Raw genomic sequence first — 18174 nt, 5'->3', positions numbered from 1 at the left:
TTGGGGGTATGAGCTCTCAAAAGTCAAAGCTCCCTTCGTCGTTCTCAGGGTGTGAGCTTTTGAGAATCAAAGCTCCCTTTGTTGGGTCTCTAAGGTGCTACCGGATCCGAATCTAGCCGTTTTAATAACCGGAAGAGCACCGAATGCTCGACCAACCCAAGCGGAGGCAGCTGAGACTTCCTCAGACAAGTGTTGTCAAAGAGCACCGCTATGTCCTTGCGTGGTCCCTGTTCGGTCCAACACAGGGCTTGCACAGAAGAACTTCCTGGTGGGTTGTACCCTGCAGGCTGAATATGATCTGCCTCCATTACTGGTATCTAACATATGAACATATGGAGCTTTCTTATACTGAATCCAACCAGTGGTGCATCAAAGACAGTATTGTCTTCTCCAATCGGTGTCGGTGCGCCAGGGTCTCAGGTCAAGGTCTTTCCCGTCACCTACTACCTGATACTTGACTGGAGATGGTGGGGATAGAAACTGGGACCTTCTGCATGCCAAGCAGAAGCTCTGCCACTGAGCCAGGGTCTCAGGCTGAGGTCTTTCCCATCACCTACTACCTGATCCTTAACTGGAGATGGTGGGGATGGAACCTTGGAACTTCTGCATGCCAAGTTAATGCTCTACCACTGAGCCAGGGTCTCAGACTCTCTCCCATCACCTACTAACTGATAGTTAACTGGAGATGGTGGGGATGGAAACTGGGACCTTCTGCATGTCAAGGTGATGCTCTACCACTGAGCCACAGCCCCTCCCTGCTTCCTCCAGTGGACACCTATCCTTATGAAGGTAGACCCTTAGAGAGTCCTGTGTCCTGCTCATGCCAATCCTGACTTGTGGATCTCAGCAGATTGTAGAGGCAGAACCTGGAAGAGAAGTGCAGCCCGTACTTTTGTCCTTCCCCCCCTTGGGCTGGGTCCCCTGGAACGGTGGCCACGGCTTAAGGTGCTGCAGAGTTCTGCATCTCCTCCCTCGGGCACTTGATTCCCTCCTCAGCACCTCTTTGCGCTCACCTGTATGAGATCTTGCCAGGCCTTTAATCTCTGCTGATCTCCCGTTTAGCCCTAATTAACAATTAAGGTCCCATTAAAGTTTTGTCCTGCTTTCTATTTATACGAGCGGGGGGGGGGAGTGGAAAGGAAGGGTCTCCTCCCCACCCGTGTACCCTCGCTAGGAGAAAGGGGCTCCCCTTCCATTCTCATGGGGAGGCGAAGTGTCTAAGCGAGCCATTCACAAAACACGCTCATACTCGCCAGAAGGAAGGGAAACTGTACAATTAACCCTTTTCAAAATACAATTTCCTGGATATTTCCCAAACTTGTGGCACGCCAAGACTATAAGGATAGTCCCCTCCTGTTTCTCATGAGCGTTCTACCCTCTGCATTGTCCCCTGCTGGGTGTTCCAGTTGGACTTTTGCCCTGGTATATACACTCAGATGATATCCCAGCCCCATGCCTTGGAACAGGGAAGGACCTCCTAACCCAGTGGAGTCCCATATATGCCCAGTCTACTAAATCTGGGTGATTTTCCTCAGCTTAGCATCGGATAACCCCCTTTCCTGCTTCTCAGTCAATTCCACATTTAGCCCCCCAACCAGTGGTTGAGGTATTTCCAACAGATGAGGATCCTTTGTTACCTTCCTTTGCACCTCCACCCTTTTCAGTTTAGGGCTTGGGCCAGAACTGGTTCCAGGTTTTCGGAGGCCCTGGGCAGACAGTGCCCAGGGACCCCCATATCCCCACCACCAGGGGCCTCCTCTCCACACCTGCATGCCCCCCCACCAGCTCCCACATCCTTCTCCTGCCTGTAAGCCCTCCCACCAGCCATGCTCAGTTGCTTGCACGACCTGCACATCTTTCTCCCCAAAGTACTGGTCAATGAACACAGTGGGGAGTGCTGCTGCCGCTGCCACCAGGAGCACCCCCCCCCCGTGAACTATCCTCATGCCCTTCCTTCAGTGATTCTGGGCATTTGAGAGCACAGGTACAGACAGGGGGCAGGAGAGGTGTGTGTGTGGGTCAGTGGCAGGGTCCGTAGCTAAGATGGGGCCCACGGGGTCTGGCCCCCTGGTGTTTCTTCTGGGCCCCCTCCCTCCCAGGCTGCCCCGAAACTGCTCCAACTTACCACCTGCACTGTACTTCCATTTAATTAGCTGGCAGGCCCCCTCCCCCCAAATTCCCTAGCTACGGGGCCTCAAGATACTCTGATGCCAGCCCAGGCTTAGACTGATTTAGGTAGGGAAGCCGGTTCTGTATCAAACGCAACACCACGTGGGCCCCATTCGTTTGTAAAAGAAAGACTGTAAAAATAATGTCTGGCGCTCAGAGCAGACCCAAGAGTTCTCGTTCCCCAACGTGAGCATCAGCATGGGAGAGGACGGCATGTGTGGGGAACTGAAGCCTTGCTTCTGCACAGGAGCTGTGAGTGAAGGAACGGTTGGATAAATAGAGGGCTAGGGTGGGCCAGAGGTCAGTGCTGGCCCGGAGAGGATAAACAGATGTCCTTGTTCCCAGCAGGCGGTCTACAGATTACATCAGATGCATCTTCCCTTCTCCCTAGAAGTTACTATTTTAACCTCTTCCTTCATCAGTCCTCCTCTGGGCTGTTCCAAGCACCATAATTCCTCGTTGGAGACCAGCATAAACACAGGGCCAGCCTTCTGACGGAAAGGGATGTCACAGTTGCTTCAACTGGCATATCCCAGTGAAGGGTCCGTTCCCCTGTTTCCCATCTCGGCTCGGTGTCATTTAGGAACAGAGATCCGGGATGCCACATCTGTAGGATTGTCCTCCTTTTCGAGAGCGAGGCCCGTAACAATATGGAGCTGACGTATTGTGGGTTGCATCGATTTGTATTTGTTATGAAAGCTGAACCTCATGGGCAGGTAGACCTCAGAAAGTCCTGGAAGGGCTTCTGGGAGCAGTTGGAAGGCTTTCAGAATAAAGTGTATAAAGGTTAACTTGTTTCCATTCCCTCTGTGTAGGGGCGTTTCTCAGCTGCCCTGTATCCAACTCATATTTAAGAATCGAAAGAACAATTGGGATAGAAACCTACAATTATTCCATGGCTTAATAAACCACTGATGCGATAAATCGCTGGAAGGTCTGTATTTTGCCATCTTAAAAGTTGAGAACCTAGCAGTCCTATATTCATTAATTAGATTTTTTTTTAACAGCTAGCATCTTTGATCATAGAATCCCAGAATTCTAGCTGGGAAAAGTCTTAGAGGCCGCTGGTTTGATTTGGCCTCCCCTTCAGCGGATAGGATCTATGTTTACTACCTAGGAACCCAATCTGGAAAAATATCATCTGTTGAGGCACTGATTAGCACCTAGGAATTTAGTTGTATTTTTTATTATTGTGTTTTTATTGTTTTTAAGTTTTTGTATGTGGTAATTGCTGGAACCCACCCTGAGCCTGCTATGTGGGGAGGGTGGGATACGAATCTAACAAAATAAATAAATAAATAAATAAATTAAATGTGTGTCATTTATACTCTGCTTTTCTCCTTAACGGGGAACCATTCTCCTCTCCTCCATTTTAGCTTCACAACAGCCCTGAGAGATAGGTTAGGCTGAGGGGGTGTGACTGGACCCAGGTCACCTAGCGAGCTTCTGTGGCACGAGCAGGGATTCGAACCTGGGTCTCCCAGATCCTAGTCCGACACTCTAACCACTAAGCTACACTGCCTCTACTGAATGCAAGTAGTCCAAAGTAATCCAAAGCTAGAGTATCCCCTTTGAACACCTTCAGCGATGGAAATCCCACCAACCACCTAGGTAACTGCTTTCTTGTTAGACTACTTTTACCGTTCGGACGATTCTCTTAATATTCGACCGAAATTTCCCTTCCCTTCGTATAATCTAAGCCCATTAGATCTTATCTGGAGCAGCAGACAACGAATCTTCGGCCTCTTTCGTGTGATGGCCCTTCGGATTCAAAAAACATGATCATGTCTCCTCTCAGGCTTCTCTCCTCCAGGCTAAATATATCCAGTTCCTTCGATCTTTCACTTCTCAGGCTTATTTTCTTGACCTCCGCCCGTCTTTCTTGCCCTCCTTTGAACCAGTTCAGTACAATCCTTCTTAAAGTGCAGAACTGGATACAGTACTGTGGCTCGTTGGTCTGACCGGTGTAGACCAGAACGGAAATATTTCTCGTTACTTGGATAGTGCAGCCCATGAAATACATTTGCTTTTAGGGTACCCAACTCCAATGAAAATGAATCATGTACACAGTCCAGGAATAGTTGATGCTGGAGGAGATGCTTAAAAACCGGCATATATCTCCTAGTCCACCTTTGATGGCCTTATCCTCAATATTTTGGTAAAATGATACAACCTCGATTTTTTTTTAATGAAGTGTGAGCTAAATGTTGGCACGTTGACTGTGTTATCAAGGTGTAACAATTGTGCTGATTAGATTTGTCTTTATAAAATATTGACACAAACCCTACGGATGGCATCTCACCAGCTTCCAGCACAAAGATAGGAATGTCACAAACCCCTTATGGGATCTATCTGGGAAGGGAAGGTCTGGGATTGAATAATAAGGATGAGGGGGGAAGGGGAAGAACCATCTTCTTAAAGAATGCTAGCCAGTCATCCCTCTGGGACAGTGAAAGTACTATATGTCATCCGATTAATTGTAAATATCTGGATTCATTAAATAATATGTTTTAATTGTATTTTAAATTCTTTTATTACCTGTTGTGATCCACTCGGAGCCCCACAATAGTGAGGGAGAGCGGAACAGAAATTGAATAAATAAATAAATACATAAATACTATCCTAAAGGAAGAACCTATAAATTAGAGGAGCAAGATTCAAATCCAGTACCACCTTAGAGACCAACAAGATTTCCAGGGTGTCAACTTTCAAGAGTCAAAGCCCCCTTCGTCAGATACAAATGAGAACAAAGATCCAATTAGCTCTTATACCCAGGTCAGTAGGTCAGAGGGGTGTCACAAAGAATATATAAGGATGTAAGGGCTGGTAGATCTCCATTCTTATTTGTATCTGATGAAGGGAGCTTTGACTCTCGACAGCTTATACCCTGGAAACCTCGTTGATTTTTTCGGGGTGTGTGTGTGTGTGTGTGTGTGTGTGTGTGTGTGTGCCTGGAAGTGTTTGAAGGGAGCTTTGACTCTCGACAGCTTATACCCTGGAAACCTCGTTGATTTTTTCGGGGTGTGTGTGTGTGTGTGTGTGTGTGTGTGTGTGTGTGTACCTGGAAGTCATGGTTGACCCCGAGCGGGGCTTGGACATTTCAGAGAGGTGGTTTGCTATTGCCTGCCTCTGCATCCCAAGCCCTGGTATACCTTGGAGGTCTCCCATCCAAGTACTTGCCAGGGTCGGCCTTGCATAGCTTCCGAGATCTGACGAGATCGGGCTTGTCTGGGCTATCCAGGTCAAGGCGAACCTTGTTGATTTCGGAGGTGCTCTTCTACTGTAGACCAACATGGCGACCTACCTGAATCAATAAATTAGAAGGAAACCCAAATGCATGAAAAACACGTACCCATTTTGAAATAATGTTTATGCTGCAAGTCAGCTTTCTTTAGGATGAGCAGTGGGTTGACTGTTTGGCATCAAGTTGCAGCCAACTTGATGGCGACTTCTCATAGGATTTTCAAGGCCAGGGACAAACAGAGGTGGTTTGCCATTGCCTGCCTCTGGACTTCCTCGGTGGTCCCCCATGCAAGTACTAACCAGGGTCGACCCTACTAAGCTTCCAAGATCTAACAAGATCGGGCTAGCCTGGGCCCTCCAGGCCAAGGCAAGAGGCAAACAGAGGTGGGTTTGCCACTGCCTGCCTCTGCACAGCAACCTTGGACTTCCTTGGCGGGCTCCCATCCAAGTACCAACCAGGACAGACCCGGCTTAGCTCCCGAGATATGATGAGGTCAGGCTAACCTTGGGCTATCCGGGTCATTAGGGAGAAGTAGTTCAAAAATCATGGCAAATGTATTTGGAGGGGGAGGAGGGGCACCGGGAGGTATCATTTCAACTTCACAGTTGTAGAAATGCCGAAGTTTAAACACTGACCCCCTCCTGTGCCAGGCTGGGAACAAGCTGACCCCTGCGGTGCCTCCGAGTCCCCCCCCTCGCCATGCCCCTCCCAGCACCTGCATCATCAACTCGGTCTTTCTTCCTGCCTTCAATTGACAGTAGCAATTGCCAGTCTCGATTTGTCTCCTTTGTCTCGCTGAGATTCTGGTTTGTGTCTGCTGCCGTCAGCGTCTTAACGGAAAGGCAAGACACAAATAAAGCCCCATTATGCACGCACATCTTACCGCAGATTTTCAGAGCAGCAAGCCTTTTATCTTGACTTTGGATTCTGTGCCCGCCTTACGCACCCTTCTTTTTCCTCCGGTCTATTTATTTTGCAGCGACAATGTTAAAAAACGCATTTTTCTAAATTGGGGTGGAACGTTACTTGTGTTGTGTTGAAGTGGCATCCAAAGGTTTTTTTAAAAAAAAAATTATGCAATTGCCCTATCACAGCTGCGCAGTAGCATCCAGCGATCGCCTTCCATTTAAATCCTTGTGGCTCAGGATTTGCACATGCATTTGAGCATTGGTTCATTGAATGAAAGGGAACAGAAAGGAACACAGGCAAAGGTGGAAAACCAATGTTGAAATTGACAAGATTTTTTGGAAACCGAAAAGCAGCTGCGAAGCCCTGTTTTTCATATCCCCAAGCACTAGGGGATTCTCTTCTGTGTTATCGGTCACTGAAGAATGCAAAAGAGTCACACCGTCTCATAATATGGGGGAACATGGTGACTGTACAGAATGCACGGCAGAATCCACTGACAGTGGCATTGCAAGCTGTGAAGGTTGGCAACGTGTGCGTGCGCACATGCCCCTGTGCAAAGTCAGCTGCAACCCCACCACACTTTGCACAGGGTCACAATTTGTATGGAGGAGAAGTCCTCTGGTAGAAGCTCTGGAGAGTTTTTTTAGTCTTGTGCCACTAAACTGAAAAAAAAATGGGGGGGGGGGTATTTTCACTGATGTCCTAGCGCAGCTGCATAGTAATGCTAACCTCCTGCCCTTCCTTGCAAATGTGCATAGTTTCCCCTTTGTGATTCTCTAATTTAATCCTGCGCACTGGTCGTGAACTTGGCACTCTGTCCTCCAAATTGATTGATCCCAAGCAATTCTTAAGTTTGGCGGTTTGCAGAAGGGTCATGTGGCTCAGCCGCCATTTTAATGTTAAGCTTCCAGAGACTCCCAAAATTGTCCCCCCCTCCTAACTTTGTTCACTAAAGCATGAAAGGGAAAAAATGTTTTCAAAGCTTTAGGCTTCCCATCCCAGTGTCTCTCTCTTTACATCTCATGTCAATTTTATTCTGCACTGACGATCCCCTCCCCTTTTATTTTGTTTGCATGCAACACTGAAATCCTTTTTTTTTTTTTGCACTGGGGTCTTTTAAACTTCCCCCCGTCATTTAAATTTTTTCAAATTCAGTGATCCAAGACTAACAATAGTCTCATATCGCTAGACTCATGCTGCTTGTAAAATATGTTTATTTAAATTTAAAAACAAGGGGGAAATTGAGCTTGTATGCTGATGAAGAGGAGAGGATGGTGGAAGATGCAGAGTGGGTGAAACAACCTCAATATGGGTGGGGGAGTGACCTTCCAGGAGCAGCAAAAGTGCAAGGTGGGAAATCCATGGAAATCTGTACAATTTTGAATTATCTTTGGCTTGGAAGCGAAACAAGGGGGAATATCGGTGCAAAAGCACTCTCAGAAAACCCAAGGAAACAGCGACCAGAAAGCGAACTGAGCGCTGAAGGGAGGGAAATCAATTCAGAATGACAAAGAAAACCTGATGGACACGCATGGTGAAAGCAAGGGGAAACACCCGTGCATAATAGACCTAAGTAAATACAAAGCTGCATGCACAAACTTCCCAGAATCTCCCCCCCCAAAATCAGTTACAAATCAAATTAAATTTGTAGCTAATGGGAAAGACAGATGACACTGCTGTTTGCGATGTATAAACACATCCCCACTTTGGCCTCCGGTCAACAGATTTGCAGATTTTTGAATGGTATCTGAATCTATTTAACCAGAAGTAGTAAGGGGAAGGGGAGGAAAGGCAGCATGGTATAGCCCAATCTCATTAGGTCTTGTAAAGCTAAGCAGGGTCGGTACTTAGCTGGGAGACCACCAAGGAAGGCTCTGCGGAGGAAGGCCATGGCAAACCACCTCTGCTTCTCCCTTGCTTTGAAAGCCCCGTGCTGGGGCAGCCATAAGTTGGAAGCTAAGCAGGGCTGGTACTTGGATGGGAGACCACGCAGGAAGACTCTGCAGAGGAAGGCAATGGCAAACCACCTCTGCCTCTCGCTTGCCTTGAAAGCCCCTTGCTGGGATCATTCTAAATCAGAAGCTAAGTAGGGTTGGTAGTTGGATGGGAGACCACCGAGGAAGGCTCTGGGGAGGAAGGCCATGGCAAACCACCTCTGCTTCTCCCTTGCCCCGAAAAGCCCCTTGCTGGGGTCATCCTAAATCGGAAGCTGAGCAGGGTTGGTAGTTGGATGGGAGACCACCGAGGAAGGCTCTGGGGAGGAAGGCCATGGCAAACCACCTCTGCTTCTCCCTTGCCCCGAAAAGCCCCTTGCTGGGGTTGCCGTAAGTTGGAAGCTAAGCAGGGTCGGTACTTGGATGGGAGACCACCAAGGAAGGCTCTGCAGAGGAAGGCAAGGGCAAGCCACCTCTGCTTCTCCCTGGCCTTGAAAGCCCCTTGCTGGGGTGGCCAGAAGTTGGAAGCTATGCAGGGCCAGTACTTGGGTGGGAAACCACTAAGGAAGGCTGCACAAAGGCAGGCAATGGCAAACGATTTCTGCTTCTCACTTGCCTTTTGAGCCCCGTAAGTCGGTTGCAACTTGATGGCACTTAATGTACGTACTAAGGGCAATACGTGTGTCTCTCCTGCCTCTCGCAAGGACGAGGGTCTGATTCAGTATAAGGCAGCTCCTTGTGGGTTCAAGTGTCTTCACTTTCTGTTGAACGAAGGAAACGGTGGTGCTGGGACTTAGGTGTTGGTTCCACAACAAGTTGAGAGACCCAGTGCCTCCTTGCCTGAGGCCTCCTGCCCAACGTTGCCCTTCCAGTGCCTGCATGGCCCTTCCCTTATGATTTTAAAGGGTACTCTCCTGGAACCCTTCATAGTGTTGCCAAGCTGGAGCTGGAGAATTAGAACTGATCCCTGGACTACAGAGACGAGAACATGAGAACAACATGGCCTCCGCGATCAACACCGCCGACTCCTTGTTACGCCCAAAGTATTCGTTTGCTGTGTGCTGAGTCTCAGGGGTCATTTTGTAGAAAAAGAGGTGCAGGAGCTCATCAGCATAACTCATTAGCATAACTTATTTGCATATGCCACACCCCCTGACGTCACTGGAAGTGTTTCAGAAGGCAACTCCCACCACTCAGGCTCCACTGGATTGTTTTCAATTGCTCGCTATTGGGGGGGGGGGACGTGCAGATCTGTCCTCGAAGAGGAGGGAGAGCTTGTACCTGAAAAAAACTCGGTCTTAAAGGTGCCAATGGACTGTTATGGACCAGGGGGCCGGGGGGAGCTCTGCAACAGGGGGTGGGGCTTGTTGCATGTGCCCGCCCCCTGGGCTCTTTACCGCCGGAGCTCCGCTCCTGTGCGCTCCTGCAGGAAATGACCCCTGCTGAGTCTTAATCGGGTTTTGTCGAAATTGTGGTGTTATTAATGGTATTGGGCCGCTAGGTTGCTAGCTGCCCTGAGCCCAATTTTGGCAGAAACAAACAAAATTTTTAAAATTTGGCCTCGTCACGGGATGGGCTGGTTTCGGAGGTATGGCTCTTGCGGTCCCGTGAAGTGGAAGCCCGCCGCGGGCAGGAGTTCCGGCTTGGCCGAGAAAGCCGCCCTCTCCGGCCGCAGAAGAACTGGGACAAAAAGTCCTTTGGCCTCGTTGTGTGTGTGTGTGTGGGGGGGGGAGATGGGCCCATTAGGAAATTGCAAGGAAGGGCCGTTCTGAGAGGGATTATCTGAGCTCTTTTGCCTCCGTAATCACTCCTCCCTGCTCATCCCTTACCTGAAGTGTCCGGCAAATACACCCAGGGTGATGCAGGGTACGCGTGAGCCGTTCAGGCTCCGGCAACCTGAGGAGGGGGCAAAGGGCATGGAAATGAGGCAGGGAGGAGGCCAAATCACAGCCCAATTAAGGGATAAAACCTTTATGGGCTTTGGGGATCTTGTTCTCCAAGCCGGGGCCTTAATCTGCCCGGGGGGGTGGCTATATAACTGGGTAGCGCCAGGGCCCTGGCACAGACGGGCGGAGGGGAGAGTCCGAGCGGCAGAGAGGGGTGAAAAGACGAAGAGGAGAAGAAGGAGAAGGAGAAGAAGGCAATAGGACAAGAGAAGAGGGATATCCTAGCGGGGAAGAGGGAGCGAGGGAGAGGGACAGGGCAGGAAGAGAGGAGAGGAAACCCCCCCCCCAGGAGAGAAGGCAGCGGGGGCCATGACGGAAGCCTGGAACGTGGCTGTCTTTGCAGCCCGCCGGAGCAGGGACGATGACGACACCACCCGAGGAAGCGTGTTCACTTATACCAACACCAACAACACCCGGGGTAAGCCCAGGAAAGGGCTGCCCGAGAGAGGGGAATTGGACAGAGGGTGGTTTGGGGGAATGGGAATTAGGGATGCCAGCTCTGAGCTGGGGGATTCCTGGAGGTTTGGGGGGAGCATCCTGATTGGGGGTAGAATGCCATTGGATTTGCCCCCCAAAGCAGCCATTTTTCTCCAGGGGAACTGAACTCTGTAGTCTGGGGGATGAGCTGTAATTCTGGGAACTGATCTCTGCAGTCCGTTGTAATTCCAGGAGATCTTCAGGCACTACGTAGAGGTTGCCCGTCCTACCTTGACCGACTGAGGGGCCTCGTAGCGAGAGCCGCAAAGGGCAGCTTGGGAAATTCCTGGAGATTGGGGGGCGAGACCTGGGAAAGGAAGGGTTTGTAGAGGAGAGGAACCTCAGCGGGGTACTGTGCCTAGAGGCCACCGTCCAAAGCAGCCATTTTTCTCCAGGGGAACTGATATATGTAGTCTGGAGATCAGACGTAATTCTGGGCGGTCTCCAAGCTGGCAACCTTATTTTGTATCCCAGTGGGCGACTGGTCCATAAAGCTCTGAGGGAAAGAAGGTTCCTGAAACTGGAACTTCGCAGAGGTTTTTGCAGAAGATTCTGGATGGTTCTTGAGAAACGGTACAGGGAGAATTCTCAGCTGGCTTGAGGGCCTGGGGGAAGTGCTCATCTGCAAGATGGGGAGAGGTGAAGAGTCCAGTGTTCCCTCTAAGCTGAGTGAATGTGAGCTAGCTCACAGTTTTTTAGCCTCCGGCTCACACATTTTTGTCTTCGCTCAGGAAGGGATGGCTCCAGAGCAAACCGAGTTATGCAGTAGCCAGATCGCTCGCTCTCAACTTTAATGCCAGCAGCTCACAAAGTAGATTTTTTGCTCACAAGACTCCACAGCTTAGAGGGAACATTGGTGTAGACCCGTCTCCTTTCCTGGGGATCTGCAGGAGTATGAGCTTGAAGAAAGCATAGGAAGGTGACTAGTTTGGGCAAGTGGATACGTTGACCAGAAGAGCAGTGCAGCTGACTGGGAGCTTGGGATTTAGGAGTTGCCGACTCTAAGTCGGAAAATTCCTGGAGATTTTAGGGGTGTGGGCCGGGGAGAAGGCGCTGGGAAGAGGAGGGTCCTCCACAGGGCGATGCTGGAGAGCCCCCCCACCCCCCAAAGCAGCCATTTTCTCCAGGGGAACCGACCTCTGTCATCTGGAGATCAGTTGCCATTCCAGGAGGTCTCCAGGCCCCCGCTGGAGGTTGGCAGTCCTCGCTGGGACCACTTTAACCCCCCCCAACCCTTTCCCCTCTCCTGGCAGGCCCTTTCGAAGGTCCAAACTATCACATTGCACCACGATGGGTCTACAACTTGGTCTCTTTCTTCATGATTATCGTTGTCGTCGCTTCCTGCTTCACCAATGGGTTAGTCTTGGTGGCCACCGCCAAATTCAAGAAGCTGCGGCATCCGCTCAACTGGATCCTGGTGAACTTGGCATTTGTGGATCTGGTTGAGACGCTCGTCGCCAGTATCATAAGTGTGATCAACCAGATCTTTGGCTACTTCATCCTGGGCCACCCCCTGTGCGTGATAGAGGGGTACGTCGTATCCTCTTGCGGTAAGAGATTACTGGATTACTTCTTTCCCACATTTTCTGCTCTGGCTCTCTTCCCTTCAATCCCGTTCCTGATGTGACTGCTCCTGGCTCCCCTCCTACCCTGAAAATCACCACCGTATGAAGGTATGAAGCTGCCTTATACCAAATCACAGCCTTGGTCCACCAAGGTCAGCATTGTCTACTCAGAAATGGCAGCCGTTCTCCAGAGTTCTCAGGCAGTCTTTCACACTACTTAATGCCTGGTTCCTTTAACTGGAGATGCCGTGGATTGATCCGGGGCCTTCTGCATGCCAAGCAGAGGCTCTCCCACTGAGATACGGCCTCTCCCGCTATATACTCTCCATCACGTATCTACTCTTTGGGAAAGTCAATTCTTTCCTGCTTTACGCTGTCCCAGACTCACATGCCGGGGTATTTAGGGCCGATTCCAGGTTTTGGCGAGGTCCTGGGCAAAGAGTGCTCATGCCTTCCCATTCCCTCTCCTAGGCCTGCACCTTGCACACCCACTCGTGTGCCGCCACCAGCCTAAGCATCCTTCTTCTACCCCCTTGCAAGCTCTCCTACCATCCTGCAGTCACAGCTGCCTGCGCTGCCTGCTCACCCTTTCTCGGATTGTGCCGGGGGGGTGCAGCTAGGAGTGCCCCCGTTGCAGCCACCGGGAACGCTGATGCATTGTGCACCACCCACAAGCCCCTCTCCGACAGTTGTACGCAGCATGTGCAGCTGGAAGCAGAGGGGACAGAGCTCTCACAATCAGGCAGCGGAAGGGCGCGAGTGCAGGTGTCAGAGGAGACGTGCGAGTAGAAAGTCGGCAACACTGAAAGCTGCGGGCCCTGGCCGCTGAGCTACCCCACCTCGAGGTGTGCCAGCACCGGCCTTTGTAGTACATTATGGTCTGCCGCCCTCTTGACACGGAGATTGGGATGTGGGAAAGAGGGACCCTACCGCAGATGTCTCGGTGGAGACGCATCCTTTGGGATCTTGCTCCTCGGTGTGACAGATGTCCTCTTCCCTCCTTCCCCCCCCCCTGCAGGTATCACAGGCCTCTGGTCTCTGGCCATTATCTCCTGGGAACGCTGGTTCGTCGTCTGCAAGCCCTTTGGAAACATCAAGTTTGATTCCAAACTGGCCATAATTGGCATTGTCTTCTCCTGGGTATGGGCGTGGGGCTGGTCAGCACCACCCATCTTTGGGTGGAGTAGGTGAGTACGGGGAGCGCGGCGGAGTCAGAGGCGATGCAGGGAACGGAGCGCAATGGAGGGCAAAAGGGGAGGCCGGGAAAGAGGAGAATCTTGGGGGCCATCAGGGACTCAGTTACACTTCTCGTTTTGTATATAGAGCCAGAAGCTCAGACCAGAATAAATTACCCAGTGTGTGTGGGGGGGGGACCGAAAGGGCAACGATATGAGTTTGTGTTGCTCTTCACAGTGAGAAAGAGGATCTATGGGACAAATGTTGCTTTTAAAGTTCAGGGGTCACGAGGCACATCTTCGGGCACTGGTGGGAGGAGCGGGTGAAATTTGGACTGGTTACCAAGCCGAGGGTGTTTAGCTCAAGCTCCGTTTTAGACTTGGGCGTTTTCACAGAAGGACTCGCTGACATTCCGTCGCTGCCGTCATCATTAAAGACAAAACCCGTTGTGGCGAGAATGTGCCTTGCCATGAGCAGCGCCTCTTTTGGGAGACTTTTCCACCCGAGCAAGGCTCAGCGGTTAGCCTATGTAGTGCGTGAAGAGGCTGAAAAGCAGCTTTGAGCTTCGCGTGCAAACATAACGCCAGCTCTTTCCACTCCTGTCTCTAGGTACTGGCCCCACGGTCTGAAGACATCCTGCGGTCCTGACGTCTTCAGTGGCAGCGTTGAGCTCGGCTGCCAGTCCTTCATGCTGACCCTCATAGTCACCTGTTGATTCTTAACGCTCTTCGTCCTCCTCTTCTGCTACCTGCAAGTGTGGATGGCTATCCGTGCGGTGAGCACCCCCATCCCTAGGAATTCATCGGCCCGTTGGATGCCACGTGTCCTCCCTCCCTCACTCCCTTAACAACCTGCAGCAAGCGCCTTTGCCCACTGCCCTTTGCTGGGGGTTCACTTCCTTCTGAAACGGGAGCTACTGCCCCACTGGGATCCATAACCAGTCCCTCTTTTCCCGCTAGAAATGATTAATTCTCTATCAGGCCCTCCCTCTCTCACTGGTCCCCCTGATACTCTGTCCTCCTCTGGACTTTGCCTGAGTTAGGGCCTCCCCTCTACCAATATATTTCCAGCAAAATCTCAGGAATGGTCTTGGATTTCTGTTGTCGTAACAGACCCCTAGTCCTGCTTAATTCCCCGGCAAGCCACTGTCCCCAAGATAGCAACGAACCTCCCTAATATCTTGGGTGTCTTTGCTTCTCCTCTGCCACCTGCGGGTATGAATGACATTGCCCCACAGTTGATATCTCAACCGAAATTTATCAGGATACAGTCTCCTGTGGAGACCCCTTTCCCGGGACACAGTTTCCCCAAAGAGACTCCTTTCCTTTAAGTCTTGGCTTACCTCGTGTTGGTCTGTTCCCTCAGTTCCATGGCACGGACAGCGTGAGACCCACAAAGTTTTTGCGACTGCATAGAGGTCACACCTCTTGAACTCAACCTCTCCTTCTCTTTGCCCAGGTGGCCGCCCAGCAGAAAGAGTCCGAGTCCACACAGAAGGCCGAGAGGGAGGTGTCCAGAATGGTGGTAGTCATGATCGTGGCCTTCTGTGTCTGTTGGGGACCCTATGCCACCTTTGTCAGTTTTGCTGCTGCCAACCCCGGCTATGCCTTCCACCCCCTCGCTGCTGCCTTGCCTGCCTACTTTGCAAAGAGCGCCACCATCTACAACCCAGTCATCTACGTCTTCATGAACAGACAGGTAATTTGCTCCATCCTCAAATGGAGAGAGAGAGAGAGATAAGTCAGACGGCAGGGAAACAACAGAGGAGCAGAGAGTGGCGGGGGGTCATTTAGGGTTTACAGACATATGGATGGTCAACTGGGGGGGATTACGCTGCTGTGTGGAATATACGGCGGGCAGAGAGGAAATCTCTTCCTCCATGTCAATTAACCTCCTCCTTTCTCTCTCTCGCTCTCTCGTTTTCTTCCGGCAGTTCCGTAACTGCATAATGCAGCTCTTTGGCAAGAAGGTGGATGACGGCTCCGAAGCCTCTACCACATCCCGCACGGAGGTCTCCTCTGTCTCTAACTCCTCCGTGGCACCAGCATAAGAGCCCCCTGCCTGGATGGACACCAAACCAGGACTCTGCCTCCCGGGAGAGCCCCAATGAGAACCTCTTCTTCCTCCAGCATCATAAGGATCCCCCCTATGAGCCTATGACGTCCTGGCCGGCTTACCTCCACAGCCCCCTTTCCTTTGGACTTAAAGCTTTGTCCCAGGCTTGAGAGCTGTTCTTTCTCCTGTGGTGGGCCGGACGGGGCTGGTTTCTGAGTTCCCCTGAGATTTGTTTGGGTTGGGGTGGGGGCTGGGGGAGGGGGAAGGATGCAGAATCCCACGCCCCGCTTTCCTCCACGCCCCCTAGGATATCAGGCGTCGCTTGGACTTCCTTCCCTTCAGATGCTACCCTTGAATAGTCTTCCCGCTTGTCCCTCTGTCTCCCAGGAGGGGGCAAAAGAGAGGGGGCCTCCCTGGGGGAAGCATATAGCTTTTGTAAAGCGCGTCTGCCCACGGCCCTACCGGCCCCGGCAACCGGCCCCAGATTCCCATGCCCACCCCCGTAAGCCACCCCATCTTGTGGAGGGACAGACGGACGGGTCCCTATAGGGAGACGGGCCCACCGTTTGGCCGGGCGGGGCCATTTCTGATCCCCTTTTTTGCTCTGAGGTTTTCACTGGTGCCAGGGAGCACGTCCGACGGGGGGGGGGGACCCCAGAGAACTGCAGCGTGTGTTCTACCCCCCACGCAAGGTGTCTGTGCCTCAGCAAGGTTGGGTGTATTGAGTTCCTAGCTCTTCCTTAGGCGTGGCCGTAACGCTTCCGACGCAGGGCTGAAATGCAGAGAACCCAGCAGGAGCCACCTTAGATGCCCCTGGGGGGTTTCAGGTTACCCCCCCTAGCAAGGGCCCATCTGGAACCTTTTCTGTACATAGTGTTTGATACTAAAGTCTCCTCGTTTCCCCCGACTGGGATGTTTTAGCTAGAAATGCAATGGGAAAAAAAATGACAAAAAAAAGAGAGTAATACTAATAATAGCAGATCATCTCGGTTCAAGCAGAAATGCAGCAGCAAAAAGAGTGAGCTAGAGAATAAAGGTTTTTGACTTCTCTACTAAAGCTCAGTTCTTCTCCTACCTGCTACGTGGTGTCTCCGTGAATGTCTGCCGGGGGGGGGCGTTTGTGTGTGCGCGTTTGCGCATCAGGTACTGTGGCCGGGATGGCAAACAGGTGGGGGGAGTCTTCTGGGATTGGAAAGGCCGACGGGGGAGCCGGAGGCGCCCTTGACTAGGCGTGCCAGTTTCAGTTTGGGAAATTCATGGAGATTTGGGGGCAGCGCCGGCGGAGGGCAGGGTCTGGGGGCAGCAGGGACCTTAGCGGGGTATAGAGCCCCACCTTCTAAAGCAGCCATTTTCTCCGGGGGAACTGATTACTGTCATTTGGCAGTCAGTTGTAATTCTGGGGGGGTCCCCAGGTCCTTCCTTCCCACCGGCAAAGAAGAAGAGCCCTGCTGGGTCCCTCTAGTCCAGCATCCCGCCTCACGCAGGGGCCAGCCAGTTTCTCTGGAGGGCCAGCAACAGGGCAGAGAGGCCGAGGCCTTCCCCTGATGAGGACACCAGAAGAGCCCTGCTGGGTCAGACCAGGGAGGGTCCCTCTAGTCCAGCATCCTGTCTCACACAGGGGCCAGCCAGTTCCTCTGGAGGGCCAGCAACAGGGTGGAGAGGCCGAGGCCTTCCCTTGATGTTGCCTCCTGGCACTGGGACTCAGAGGCTAACTGCCTCTGAACATGGAGGTTCCATTTAGTCGGTGGCTATGGGCCACTGATTGACCCTCTCCTCCAAGAATCTGTCTAATCCCTTTTAAAGCTGTCTGTGCCTGTGGCCATCATTACCTCCTCTGGCAGTGAATGCCGCGTGTCAATCCACATTTTAATCAAAGAGAAGTGGCTGCCTTGGGCGGGTGTATTTGGGGCGACGTCAAGGGTAGTCAGGCAACAAAGAAAACAGATCTGACCCCCGGGGTGCGACCCAGCTGGGAAAGTCTCCGGCGGAAGCCATGTTTGTGTGAACGGGAGCAGAATGGCACCGGGAGGAGACGGCACGCCATGCTGATCGGCACATAGCTGGGAAGCTGTCTGAACTTTCTGCTTCAGTCACCAAACTGCTTTCGGGTGGCCAAAACAGTCTCTGGTCTCCTACTGCTCTCTGCTTAGAGATGCTTGAAGCCTTCCGCTTGCCTAAAGAGACTTCCATCTACCGGAGAGGCCCTTCCTTGGGCGGAAAGCTCCTTAGACCAGAGGGCATCGGGTTGCCCAGTCCAGCTTTTGGATAAACTGCTGAAGACTTGGCGGGATACAAACCCTACTTCACAGAACAGAAGCCTGTGGAGTTCCATTCCTCTTCTTTTCTACACAGCTCGGCCGTTCCAGCAATGGCATATTCACGCACGCTCTGAGCCTCTATATGACAACCAGAGAGAGATACCCCTTTCTCCTCCACCCCCGCTCCCCATTGCTGCAACCTTTCCTGTGATCTGCTCTGGGAATCAGAGAGCCAGTTTAGTGTAGTGGTTAAGAGCGGCGGACTCTATCGATTTGCCGCTTCCCCACTTGTAGCTAGCGGGGTGCCCTTAGGCAAGTCACGACACTCTCGGCCGAAAAAATAAGCATCGCTCACCGACTAGTGGTGCCAAAAAAAAAAAAAAAGCTACAGCTTCAGCAGCTAAACAATTCCTCCAGGGATCTCCGGGCCATTTCGCACAC

The 18174-nt window shown here is 51.7% G+C and overlaps 1 protein-coding gene across 1 annotated transcript; it reads left to right on the top strand.

Annotated features, from left to right (window-relative positions):
- The first annotated feature begins 10496 nt into the window (after nucleotides 1–10496).
- On the top strand, nucleotides 10497–15470 carry OPN1LW (opsin 1 (cone pigments), long-wave-sensitive). The gene is given in 6 exon segments (XM_015415465.1): nucleotides 10497–10620; nucleotides 11933–12229; nucleotides 13263–13431; nucleotides 14030–14195; nucleotides 14879–15118; nucleotides 15354–15470. Coding segments are annotated over 6 exon segments (1098 nt in total). The 5' UTR covers nucleotides 10497–10511.
- Nucleotides 15471–18174: the final 2704 nt, after the last annotated feature.

Source organism: Gekko japonicus, unplaced genomic scaffold (assembly GCF_001447785.1).
Source record: "Gekko japonicus isolate JY-2015 unplaced genomic scaffold, Gekko_japonicus_V1.1 scaffold2015, whole genome shotgun sequence".
NCBI lineage: Eukaryota > Metazoa > Chordata > Lepidosauria > Squamata > Gekkonidae > Gekko > Gekko japonicus.
Note: the sequence above shows the minus strand (reverse complement) of the source record. Positions and strands in the feature narration are given on the sequence as shown.